This window comes from Argiope bruennichi, chromosome 4 (assembly GCF_947563725.1).
Source record: "Argiope bruennichi chromosome 4, qqArgBrue1.1, whole genome shotgun sequence".
NCBI classification, from domain to species: Eukaryota; Metazoa; Arthropoda; class Arachnida; order Araneae; family Araneidae; genus Argiope; species Argiope bruennichi.
The window spans coordinates 80,416,352-80,430,555 of NC_079154.1; the positions used below are offsets into that span (position 1 = coordinate 80,416,352).

The 14,204-nt window shown below is 29.3% G+C and overlaps 1 protein-coding gene across 1 annotated transcript; it reads right to left on the minus strand.

Annotated features, from left to right (window-relative positions):
* Nucleotides 1-59: 59 nt before the first annotated feature.
* On the minus strand, nucleotides 60-7,501 carry LOC129966357 (uncharacterized). Its single transcript, XM_056080778.1, has 4 exons — nucleotides 7,256-7,501; nucleotides 5,277-5,329; nucleotides 140-259; nucleotides 60-80 (listed from the first exon to the last, which is right to left on the minus strand). Exons 1-4 carry the CDS (start codon nucleotides 7,407-7,409, stop codon nucleotides 60-62), a joined length of 348 nt encoding a protein of 115 aa, XP_055936753.1. The 5' UTR covers nucleotides 7,410-7,501.
* Between the last annotated feature and the right edge of the window lie 6,703 nt (nucleotides 7,502-14,204).

The following is a 14,204-nucleotide window of genomic DNA, read 5'->3' on the forward strand; positions in this document are numbered from 1 at the left end:
AAAACTTAGTATCTTTTATGGTTTTTAAAATAATATGTAGAAAAAAAGTTTTCTGCTGGTTATGAAGTACAAGCATATTTCTGATAAAGTATTGTAAAATTAAAAATTACAAAATTCGTCTTTTCTGATTTTTTAATACCTTTTGTTCGTCTGTAAATGCACAATATTCTCTATGTAGTCCATCTAGATCATCAGCTATAAGCTGCATACCTGCTTTTATTGCTGATTGTTTAACCATGTTTACCAGAAAATTGAAATTCTACAAAAAGAAAAAAAAAGAGCCTTTATAATTTTTCTGTCGTAAAATAAATAGTATGATCGAATTTTTTTTCATTGAAGATTAATTTTCATATTACTAATATAGTGAAGGTGCTGCAGTGATGTTCTGTCAAAGCCATACAGAGATTGGAATATATAATTTGGAAATATAAAGCAATGCGAAATTTTCTTTTTATTAAAAGAACATTTTGTATTGTGTTTTTTGCGCACAGTTTTATATTCAGTTCGATAGCTTTGCAATGAAGAGGAAAGAACATTTTAAATATTATATATATCTGATAGGAATGAAAGAATCTTCTGATTCTAGTCTTAAATTATAATGACTTCATTAACGATTATAAAATTCCCCCCAAAAATGAAAAAAAAAAAATTATATGGCTTTTAGCAACATTTTTATATTTTTTTATTGAAGAGATTTGTTGATTAAAAAATAAATTTCAAGGAAGGTTTCTGATAAATTTATCCTCTTGAATATTATTAATAGAAGAAAATAAAAAAAGTTTACTTGTGTAAAAAGACTTTAGCATTGTGTACAGAAATGTTAAATTTATTATAAAAAATAAAATAATAATAATAATAAAATCGTACTGAATAAAATATTTTCTCGCTCCCTCGCAATTCTGAGTTTGTCCAGAACATTTTTGAGTATAAAATTACGAAATTTAACTTTCACTCTCTTCTTTTCGAAATGATCTTCATAACGAGCCCTTGTAATAAGACATCTTAGATATTATATTGAAATGCCACTGCATCACAATTAATTTTACCAATATTCATTTTCTTTTCGAAATCCGTTTAGTATTCATATTTATACATATATTGCCTTAAAATTCCGGGGATAAAATCTCTTCAGATTTCAGAGATTTTATTAATTTTAAAAAGATCCATTTTATTCACTTTAAATCTACTAGAAAAATAATTGGTTTCATATTCTTCTGTAATTCCCTTTTCTCTTCCTGTTACACCAGTAACAATTTAATCGGTATCGTAACCTTGTTATCCTTTTCAAATTTACTGCAATGTTATTTTCAAAAAATCGAAAGAATTACTTTAAAATGTACAGAGAATGTTCATCTTGATGGTTGGGTTGACGGGGCGCCTAGCTCCGGCAGGGGCTTATCCCCGGTAAGGAGAGACTTCACAGTGCTTTGCTGTCTATACTTTGCCGTGGCCGTCTTCGACGAAATTTGGAGGTGACGAGTGTCAGGACTCATTGTGATTGTCTGATATTAGGGTGAGGGTGGGGGGAGGGGTACGCTGCCGTTGGGCTTAGTAAGTTTTTACTGCTTGTGAGCTAGAATTGGCTATTGAGATACTGTTTAATTTGAGTTTGAAAAAATAAAAGTTAGGAAGAAAAACTAAGGGGCTGAGATAAATTAAAGTAGTATATTACGAGGTCTTCTAGAGTTTGTAGATGGTTTATATTTAGGGACTTTAGCTATTGCTTCATTTTCATTCTTATCCATGTTTTTAAGGAAGTTAGTGGCTAGATTTTTAATGAATTTTTTAAGAGGGGGGATAGTCTAGGCATAAGTACATATTTGTATTGGGCATGTAGTATTTCATATTGCAGAAATTTCTAATTAAGTTATTTTGCTGGCGTTCAATAAGTCTAAGATTAGTCTTGGCAGCATATCCCCACACAGGGCAGGCATAAGTTAATACTGGACGCAAGTAGGCAGAGTAAATAAGCATTTTATTTTGTCTACTCATTTTGGAGTTTCGAGAAATTAAGGGATAAAATTTACGCGTTAGGTCTCGAAACTTTTTAGCTGTGTAAATAAAGTGGGGTTTCCAAGTTAATTTACTATCTAGAATAACGCCTAAATATTTGCATTCCTTAGACCACGGGACAGTTTGATTTTTAATTTTAACTGGGGAGAAATTCTTTTTACAGTTATTTTTATTAAAAACTATAGCTTCAGTTTTACTAGCATTTATTTCAATTTTCCATTCGACGAACCAGTCCTCAAGAGATTTAATATGTCGGTTAAAAGCTATGGTAATGAAATTTTGATTTTTGTTTCTAGCTAGTATTGCAGTGTCATCAGCGTACATGCACAACATAGTGTTAAATTGCTTGGGGATATCATTAATAAACAAGGAAAATAAAATTGGCCCTAGTTTAGATCCTTGAGGTACAGTTGCGAGAATAGGTTTTACTTCCGAAAATTCATTGTTTATCTTGATTTTAAAGGATCTGTAACTGAGGTAAGAAATTATAATTTTGATAAGGTGTGGGGGTATGTTGTAATTAATTAGCTTGTATATAAGACCATCTTGCCAAACTCTGTAAAAAGCTTTCTGAATGTCAAGGAAAATCGCTGCAGTTTTTTGTTTATTTTCAAAACCTTCCTCAATGAATTCTACTGCTCTAATTAATTGGTGGGTTGTAGATAGGTTACGGCGAAATCCAAATTGTTCAGGTGTTAGTATATTATGTTCTTCTAGGTAATTATTTAATCTATTGAGAATTATCTGTTCAGCAATTTTGCTGACAGAGGAGAGTAGGGATATGGGTCTATAACTGCAGGGATCAGTTGGGTCTTTCCCTGGTACAGAGAATGTTCATGCATTTGTTAGACGATTTTATTTTGTTGCAGAAAAAAAATCGTCTGTACATAAAAAATTAGTTTTACAATCATTGCATTTTTAAAAGTATAAATTATCGTCTGCTACCTAAAAGAATTGTTTATATGCAAGCAAAATGACACCATTAATGAAGCAGTGGATAGTAAATCATGTTTTTGTTTTTACAGAGAGTTATTCAGTCACTAAGATGACGCCGTGAAAGCCGTTTTTTCTATATTTAAAGAAACAACAGATAATATTATAAGGGGCAAGAAAAAAAAGAGTATAATGATGTGTTATATTGTTAGTAAGGGCAGAGTTTGACTTTAAGTATAAAAATTGCTCTAAGTATGTACATAAAAAGAAAAACTCAATTTTTCTCTTATTGCGAAGGCTAGATATTTTAAATTAAATGAAAATCCTCTAAATTAAAGTTTGTTACTGCATCTGCTGATCACCATCACCTGCTGTCAGAAACATACAAGGCAATTATTATTAAAAAAAAACAAAAAACATTCCCGATATACGAGACCTTAACTATCATACCGTTCACAAGAACGGAATGAAATTTTGGTTCAAGATATTTTGAGATATGCGCTCAAGAATCATATGAAAAACAACAGTTAAGCTTTAAGAGTTACTGTTATAGTGTAAAAATTTCAAAATTTTCAAATGGCAGGACTCACTTTTTATTTAATAAAGTAAGAATTAAAAAAAAATTATTTGACCTATTTCAGCCACGATGACATTTTTGGCAGATGGTGTCTGGAACCAAAGCATCATTCCACACCATAACGAAAGGAATCTATTGAAATTCATGTCTCTGTTAGGCAAACACCGTTATTTCCTCTTTTCTTCTTAGTCTGTCTAACGCTGGTCATTTTCGTGCTATAGATTTCGTTCTAACGCTATTTATTGTTTTTTTTTCTATGTAAAACATTTTCCTATAAAAAAAGTCGGTGCTTTCATCTGAAAATTTGAAATTTTTTTCATTGTAATCGTAACTGTTAAAGCTTAACTGCTGTTTTTCATACAATTCTTGAGCACATACTTCAAAATACCTTGAACCAAAATTTTATTCCGTTCGTGTGAATGATATGATAGTTACGGCCTCATATATTGGGATAGTTTTATTTTAATAATCCGCCTGTACCGCCTTTTTTTCCATATCTTCAAATATGGGATGCCATCTCTTTACGCAGCAATGCCATTCCACCAGAGGACAACATCAAATACTTTGGGAATGAGAAACTTTATCTGACGTTGAGAGAAACTTTACTTAGGAGAATGAGAAACTTTATTTTCTCGTTTAATTGATGAGTATAGAACTCTCTATTCCGATGGAAAGGTACATTTCTTAAGTGAGACGACGGATACATGACCTGTGATATAATAGGAACTATTTTATGTCCATCTCAGGGCCCTAGTTAATTGTTGAGGCGCGCCGGCGTCCTGGCATAGGGATAGCGCGTCTTTCCCGTGATCTGAGTGTTCCTGGTACGAGTCCCGGTTTGGGCATGGTTTTTCTTCCGTTGTTCTATCTGTGAAATGTCTGAATGTGCCCTCCTATAAAAAGGGGTTGTGCAAGCGAATGAGTGATGCGTGAGTAGCTAAGTCGTACTCTTGGCCCTAGTTGGCGCTTCTATAAAATCAAGAGACGCTCCTCTTCCGGCTTAAAATCGCTGTCTTCGAACAGCGGGCTTGTCAGTGGCAAGTGCCATAAGAAACAACATTGTTGAGGCGCTCCGGCCATTTTGATAACCCCATACGCATTTAGTAGGTCGAAGGGTAATTATTTTGTAGTTACCCAAAATTCCATTAAGCAGCAAAATTCTATCATGAAAATACCAGCAATTATATGTCGCAATCCATCGTTGTTAATTTCTTGGAAAAAGCAGAACAAAAAATCTGTATTAAGATTAAAACCTTCACTTTTATTCCTGTAAATCAGCTGATCCATCAATTACGATTTTTGCTCTTTTGGATTTTTTAAAAGCCACTATCCATTGGACTATATCAATCTACATTGGGCTTAAGAGGAATGAGGAAAAGAATTTATACCAATGCTACAAAAGCATTATTGCGATTGAATTTACGAAGCATAAAGAATGTTAATAATGACAGTTATCAAATTAAATATTTTAAACGCAAGGAAGTATGCAAAGTAGTTTTGTAAATACATAAACATCGTCTAAATAATATAAGAATAGCCTTTGCATTTGCTACATTTTAGTTTACCATTCGTTCATTTTGGCTTCTATATGTTAGATATTATATAATAATAATAATAATATATATTTAATATAAAAAACGATTCTTAGAAAGCTGCTTAAAACAGATTTATTTAGCCAAGACGATGAATTCTACTCATAAATTAGTTAATTAATGTATGCTATTAAGTACTATATAAATAGAGAAAAACTTACCTCTGGTTCAAGTAAATCGTAACATTGTCTTGTTGTTTCAAAGGCCTCACTCCCTGAAATGGAATTATATTCTTTATTTACATTTTTTAGAAAGGAAATGATTGGATTTGGAAATGATTTTTTTTTATAAAAGAAATCATTTTATCAATTTTCTAATAAAAAATAATTATATTTGTGCATAATTGAAAAAATAATTATATTTGTGCATAATTGATTTGAATGTAATTTCTTCTATCTCCTTTTTAGAATATGTAGTGTTCAGTGTAAGAGATTTAATTGAGGCTTTCACTGCACTTTTTAATATAAAGCTGTAAATTCATATTTTTATGAATATTAATATAACTGACTTATTTTACGAACATAAAGGAATTTCAGTAGATAATTTGTATTCATAAAATGATGTTTCGGATTAAACATATAATTCCAAATTGCCTTAAATATTACCGAGGAGGAAGAAAAAGATAGAGATTTTAAATTATCTTCATGTAGCTATTGTTTTTTTTAAAATAAATACGAGAAACTTCTTTGTAAGGAAAAGTACTTTATGAGAACATATTAACCATGTTTCGAAGCGAAACATGATATCATCATTTTAAAGTTTACTTTGAATTTCAGGACATTTGGATTTCGTAAAATATAATACAGAAATTTCCTAATTATTTAGAGAATCTTGTTAAGTTCATTAAACTAAGGATTGTGTTAATAGACTCAAAACTCGAACACAGATATAAAGTGAACTAAGAATATAAATTTTAACAAAATAATATTTATCTGTGCTTCCATAGATCTCATGGAATGAAATTTGATATGAAAGAATAGTTTAAAACTTTCTGCAAGACAGACTGTTGAATTTAGCGCTACTTTTACTTTATGAGTAGGAGGTTCGCACTAAGAAGGTGTTTTTTATAAATTTAATTAATGTTTTAATTACAATTAGCCAAAATTTAACGCCTTTCCTCAAAAAACTTTTTCTTAAAATGGTTTTTCCAAAAATATAACAATTTTTCGTACTTCTGAAGAAAGAAAGGATTACAGATCTACTAGTTTTATCTTTATACAATTTCCTCTTAATTTTGAGAAACTTTTAAAAAAATATTTTAAATTTATTTTAGAAAACAATATTTTTCATTGCTTTAATGATTATGTCTTATACATAGCATGTTGAGATGATATTAGATAAATTTTTGACGTGAACATAATTAATGCTATTTAATTAAAAATTAATATTTTAAAAATAAAACAAAGGTAAACGAACCAAACCTAAAATATTATTATGCATGATGTTTCAGATTAATGTTCGAATTTTTTTAAAAGAAATTTTTTATTCAATGTTCTTCGCTGTTTTTTATTTATCAATTCGAAATTCCTTAAATTTCCTTTAATTAATTTTAAAACGTTCATTGATTAATTTCCTGATAACGATAATGCACACTTTAAAATCTTATTTTTGCATAGTCAAAACAACTTTTCTCTATTTTTAATGCGAATATTTTAGTTGATGAATACTTTTCAAGGAAAGGAATACAAAACTAATGTATAATATTTACGTTAACTCAATAATAAGCAAATATATTTGAACGTGTTATACAATCAGAAACAAACCATTATCTTGTGGAATTGAAATCAATATTATAAACTATACCGAAAAGTAAAATAGCAAAATTTGTAATATAAAACTGAATTCCAGGCTAACGGGCAACAAAATTTAAAATTTATTAATTAGCTCTGGAGGAACGCTTTATTAGAATTTTTTTAAATGTTAATTTGGCAACAACTTTATCTCTAAATCTGTATCTTGCATCTGACTTCTAATTGCATAAATACTTTCAATTGAAAATCTAAATCTGTAATCTCGCTTGATTCTTTAAGTATGAATATAAGGAGTAAATTTATAAATTCATGCATTGTAAAGAAACAGTTTCTTAAAGAAATACACGCAAATTTTAGATTAATTAAAAATTTGAGGATTTTATACAAACCTAAGTTGCAAGTGACTGTTCTGAAGCACTTGTCCAATTCTTGAAAATTTAAGGATTCTTCAGCTGTATCATCACAACTGACAAAAATTGGAGCAAAAACGAGTAAGTTAAAAACTGAATAAATATGGAACATTTTTAAATATGAATTCATCATATAGGTTTGGAGCGTTTAAAACATGGTTTCATTTGATCTTCTTTTTAAGTCTATAGAGTATATTTAAGTTATAGAAGATTCTTTTATAATGCTATTTAAATGATCTGTCAAGTTGTTTATGTTTGCATGGTATGAGTTGTCTTTATGAATCTGTCATGGTTTGTTTTTATGAGTAATTATTTCGAAATCAAATTTAGAGTATCAAATAAAAAAAATCAAAACACCCTTTCAATGATATTTACATAATGCATAGAAAATGCCAAGGCCTCAGAGATTCTATGTTTCTTTTATCTGCTATCAATATTACTTCAATGAAATGGCACGCAAATGAAAATCGTTTGCATGTTTGAAACTGATCTGAAATCCGTGATACATTTAACACCTGTTTTATTTGTATGATCCTACTGAGTCAATTTGAAGTTTAACACCTGCTGTTATTGTTATTCTTAAAAGTTATTTGTTCACATCACGGAAATGTTGATTAAGGAAAGTTAAATATAACAAATCGGATATGGAAATGTTATTCATTGTGAAACTTATTGCTCGAAATAACAAAAACAATGGTTAAGCAAAAGAATAGAGCGATAATGTTACGTTTGTTTCCTGTAAATAAAGTATGAAAGCTTATTTTATCTGTGATATGTTAGAATGATCTACAAGAAGTTGCATTTTTTTTGAGTGAATGATCAAGCATAATTCAATAGGAAACCGTTTATAAAAAGAAAAATTAACCTTGAAATTCCAAATCATAGTTGAGTTCCTGAATTTTTCCATATTTATTTTCATAATATTTACTTTATACAGGGTGTCCCAAAAAAATGTATACACACTTTAAATAATTGTAAATTTGGGGTTTATTATAATTCGAATAATTTTCAACATGTAAAAGATTCTACAAATATCATTCTATTGTCTTGTTATCGCATGTTCTCAAACTGATGTCCGTTCTGCTCCAGATACTGCTGACAACGCGAAGCGATGGAATAGCACACATGATGGAACAATTCCCTTGGGATATTCGTACATTCATGTTCAATGGTTGCCCTCAATTGAACAACTGTTGCAGGTTTATGGACGTCCTGAACAGTTCCATCAGCTTCAAACTTATCTCTAATTCGAGTGATGGTAACTCGTGTACTGTCTGTCCACGACAAGAACACTGCTAGACAATCGTCTATGTTTACGGCGGGCGTTATAGAAACAGGTTACTGGAGGAAGAGTTCATTTCGCAGAGGTAGAAATTCATTCAAGTTTCTTGCGTCGGCACGTTTAGCGCCAAATTGGCGATATTTGGTATTATTAGATTTAATTCTTGAAAACAAATTAAAAAAATAATTCACTGAGCTGAAAATTATTTGCATACTCGGAATATTGAAAATATCTGATATTCCTGTTATATGTATGCAAAGAACAAAACAAATCAAATAGAAAACCTGAATAATTATTTGTATGTCTAACGATTGCACAAGAAGAAATTAAGCAAAATCATGCATGACAAAACATTAATCGTCTTCATTTCATTTGTTTTAAATTTATATAAGTTATTAATATCAAATTCTCCGCAGCAAACGCAAGGTAATCTGTCTACTTTAAGATAAAAACTATAACATAATGAATCGTAATTATTTCATAATTTTTACAAAAGGTTGCTTTTATTCTGTTATAAAGTAAAATGTTCATTGTTAAATATGCTTGAAACCTTTCCAAATTTATATTTATTTATTTTTCTGATGTATATACTATTTCCCGAAACACAAATTAATGATTGCCATACTATCAATTTTCAGATTTTTAAAAATCAAACTTTGATTTGTAACTTATTTTCAATATGCACAATCTTTTTACAGCATAATTAATTTCGCAAAGTTTATATGTAAAAGTATTCTGAATTTGAAGATAATTATCAAGTGTTCATTCATGCACGTGCCAGATGTCCCAGACTTAAAGGAACCCAACTAAATAAGTCCAACATCGCTTTACATTATTCTACGAAAAACGAGGTAAAAGTTTGTTTTTGTATTCCAGATTACCATTAATTTATTTCCCAGGCTTGAAAAAGAAATACAATTATTTCAAAGAAAAAATTTTGTCAATTCAAATAATAGAGTGATAAATGAGCTTTTCCTTTCAATGTATATAGTAGTCATGAGCTCGAGCAATCAAGGATCCAAATTTCTACATTCTTCACTCCCAATGTTCTTCACATTTCTATTCAAAGCCCATCAATGCCGTTTGAGAATACTTATCTGCTACCGTTTTATTATCACAATCAGTGCACCTGAGTAGAAAGGAATCTCGTTCAATATTTTAATCCTTCTAACTCACATTAACGTGCATAAATTTGTAGATTCTTGAAATCATAGTTAAGAAGGAAAGCTATTGAAACAACAGGGAGGCGAGAAATCAAGCCTGAATAAAAGACTATTTTTCTTTATTTTATTGAAAAAAAAAAAGTAATGCGCTACCTATAATATAATATTTTCTTCATACGATTATATAGTTAAATAATATTTCGCAATAAAAATTTAATAGAATTGCTTCTTAACAACTGCATATACTCATTCAATTCCAGAAAGAAAATTAAATCGTTTTAATCTCTAAATATTTTCATATAGGATAATAGAATCACTATTTTTAATTTCAAAGTAACTTCTTTTTTTCTTTTAAAAATATAAATACAATTTCTCATAATTATTATTTAACACTAAGAGCAAAAAGTTAAAACGACGTTTTTTTTTTTATTATTATTATTATTATTATTATTATTATTATTATTATTATTATTCTCATCTTTTTTTATTTTGACAATGATTGGGATAGGAGATAACTGAATTAATTATACCTGTAAATTTAAGGAAATTATTCAATAATTTCGATGAAAATAAAATACTGAATTGTAAAATATACTTCTTTAAAAAATAATGAAATTCAAAGTTCCCTGCAAGAACTTTTTTTTAATAAATTTTCAATACACTTTTCAAATAAAAAAAATTCAAAATCAATAATTAATTCATTTTACTCATACAAACAGCTGAGTATAATTTGCTTTAAAAGTTTCAACTGTTCATTTTTTTATAAATATGATCTGAAATGGATTTCTATATTTCCAATTCAAAAGGTGATCTTATTTATGTTAAAAAGTTAAATTCTAATTTACGACAATTATTTTATTAAATTTCAGTTTATAACATTAAATAAAAGTTTTTGATCCAGAAAAAGCTATAAAAGTATATATATATATATATATATATATATATATATATGATATTTTAAACTCTAATTTCAATTTAATTAATTTCCAAGGTTTTATCTTAATTTAGCCCATAGTAACGTGCTTGTGATTTTAAAGTCTCTCCTTTCTTAAAGTGAAAAGGCATTTTAAAGGATGTCAAAATTTAAGAGACAAAAAAATATTAAATAATGAAATGCAGTTAATATTAACCAAAGAAAAGATTAATAAAATATAAAAGAAGTAAGCTAAGCGAATATAAAGATACGTGCAACTGCGACTAAAGCGAGAAGACGAATGAGCAACAGGTTTTCTTTTATCACTTCACATTGACGCCAAGAAAAAGAATACCCCCCAGACTTCTATCCGATTCCACCCATTCAAAATGGATAGTCCCTACCGGAACCCGTTTCTATAACGCCCGCCGTAAACATAGACGATTGTCTAGCAGTGTTCTTGTCGTGGACAGACAGTAGGTGGTTCTTTGTTAAACTCCCTCTTAAATTGTCTTTGCACTTCTACTGCATTTTCATACTTCCAGTAATATTTTAGAATAAATTTCCTTTCTTCAAATTCAAGTCTGTCTGCCATCACTCGGTTCAATGGGTTCAGTCCGTAAAGAAAGAAGAAATAACTTAGTTATCAGCTGCTAAAATGTGTATACATTTTTTTGGGACACCCTGTATAGGTGAATTTGATTATGAAAGTCATGAACGAATTCGGGGAAACTCATGATTTATATGGGTTATATAAATAAAGATAAACTTGACTTCTATTTTTATTTGGTCTCATACGAAGAAAAAGTATTACAATTGTCAAAAAATTCGATCTCAAGTTTTGACGAATCTCCGTGTTTCAGATTTCCCCAAGATCAGAAAACACATTTTCGTACTACATCTGTCTATGAATGTGATGACACAAAGGCGCTTTGAGCTAGACGGTTGAAATTTGATATATGGAGACTAAACAAAATTTGTAAATTTTTATCAAATTTTGAACGAAATCTATTCAGAGCAAAACCTGCTCGTCTCAAAGTCCGAATATAATAAAGCGCAATGATTATAAAATGTAAAGATCTAGATAGATAAAATTTGGTACACAGGTTTAATATCTAAAGTGTAGATGCCAAATTTTGAACAAATCTGTCAAAATCTTGACTGTTTGTCGAACGGGGTTTTCGCATATATATAAACAAACAAACAAAAAAAAACCCCGCAATGATTTAAATAAATATAATTTGAGATGTGGTCTTGTGACTGCAATTTCAATTTTTGGTTTTAATTAGTTGTAAAGGCATCCAAAATGCATATTAAATTTTCGCGTGATTATGTAATAACTACATGGTTGTACGCCATGTATCGTATTTCATAATTGTATCGTATTTAATTGTATAATTCGTATTGTCGTATTTAATTGTATTATTCGTATTGTCGTATTTATTGTATAATTGTATTATAGTATTTAATTGTATAATTGTAATGTGCATAATTGTATCGTCATGTATCGTATTTCATATTTGCAGTGACTTAAGTGACATGCTAAATTCAAGCCAAAAAATGACAGTTGTGGTTTTGTGACTGCAATTTCAATTTTTGGTTTTAATTAGTTGTAAAGGCATCCAAAATGCATATTAAATTTTCGCGTGATTATGTAATAACTACATGGTTGTACGCCATGTATCGTATTTCATAACTGTATCGTATTTCATAATTGTATCGTATTTCATAATTGTATCGTATTTAATTGTATAATTCGTATTGTCGTATTTATTGTATAATTGTATTATAGTATTTAATTGTATAATTGTAATGTGCATAATTGTATCGCCATGTATCGTATTTCATATTTGCAGTGACTTAAGTGACATGCTAAATTCAAGCCAAAAAATGACAGTTGTGGTCTTGTGACTGCAATTTCAATTTTTGGTTTTAATTAGTTGTAAAGGCATCCAAAATGCATATTCAATTTTCGCGTGATTATGTAATAACTACATGGTTGTTCGCCATGTATCGTATTTCATAATTGTATCGTATTTAATTGTATAATTCGTATTGTCGTATTTATTGTATAATTGTATTATAGTATTTAATTGTATAATTGTAATGTGCATAATTGTATCGCCATGTATCGTATTTCATATTTGCAGTGACTTAAGTGACATGCTAAATTCAAGCCAAAAAATGACATGCTAAATAAAAAAATGACATGCTAAATTCAAGCCAAAAATCGATTTTCGTTTGATAGTGTCATGCAGTTAATAACAAGTTCCAGTTTTCTTTATTATACTACGAATCACACAATTTTTCCGAGTATGACATTGAAAATAAAAATATGAGCAATTGTGACATTCACAGCCTTGTCCAGGATCTATAATTTCATCGGGGGGGGGGGGATGTTTATCGAGTATGCGAAGAAGTTTGGGGGACAGGTAGCCTGCACTCCCGCTGTTGTAAGAATTGGTTCCAGATATGCATGAGAAATTATAATTAAAAAATCATGCAAATTTTGTATTATTTAGACAGAGTTATAAAATTATGACAAAATATTTTCCATTACAGAATTATAAGCGTCTGACAATCCATGTTGTGAATAAAACTAAAAACCTGATCATTCTTAAAATAAATATGGCACCTTCCACATTTATTAGGTGATTGAATTTCGTGTTTTCAGAAACCTTGGATCTATTAGCATTGGCATTTCATATAAAGTTATAAATAATAACATTTAAAATTTAACTCTGGATTAAAGATTATATCTTTAGAAAATGAACATTTCAAGACCGAGTCTTATTTCTCATCTTCCAAAACGACATTTTTTTTTTTTATTAGTTTTACATAAATTTTTTCTTAAATTTGTTTTTAAGTAAAAATTTTGTGACAAACCGAAATAATAAAAAGAGCATTTGATTGCTTTTGCTTTCATGCGAATTGTTTTTAGTAACTCATATATGAAAAAAAGGTTAAAGTTGACAATAATTTTATACAGAATTATAAAGACATTGCAAAGTTATTTTAACGCAAGCGGAATATTTTAATACAAAGTTCAGTAGGGTAGGTACTGAAGGCTTACTAAATTGTAAAAAAACGAAAAACTTGGTTTTAATTTGAATAAGTTCGAATGCATGATTATTGCAAAGAAAAATGAAAACGCAAATTTAAATTACTCTGAACATAGCGCAAAGCAAATCTTAAGTCACGGTGCTCTCCAAGTTACAGGGCACTTTAGACAATTTCTTTATTTTCTTGTTAAGTAAACCAGCTCTGTTAAAATCTGGTTAAGATAAGAATAAGTCATTCGAAATCACACGGCTGTATTTGGAGAAGAGAATCACAATTAACTCGAAGTTTTGAATGATTTACTGATATATCCAGCTTTACGAATGGCTCTAAAATAACAAGAATGCTTTTTGTGCTTTTCAAAACAAGCAACTCAATTTCCACTGGATAGCACTGTTTAGTAAGCTGAACTCCTAGCATTGCATGATGCATTTGAATGGCAAACCGTCTGGCGACATTCAGTCAAAATTTAGAGCTGTAATGAGTTATTTTACACTTCCTGAAATTCTA

Bases quoted from the DNA above. Each gene is read 5' to 3' on its own strand.
- LOC129966357 (XM_056080778.1), bottom strand. From the start codon at position 7,409: ATGATGAATTCATATTTAAAAATGTTCCATATTTATTCAGTTTTTAAC. The intron at 5,330-7,255 runs GTTTGTATAAAA...ATTCCATTTCAG, and splicing joins AACAGTCACTTGCAACTTAG to GGAGTGAGGCCTTTGAAACA. The intron at 81-139 runs GTATTAAAAAAT...ATACTTTATCAG, and splicing joins CATTTACAGACGAACAAAAG to AAATATGCTTGTACTTCATA.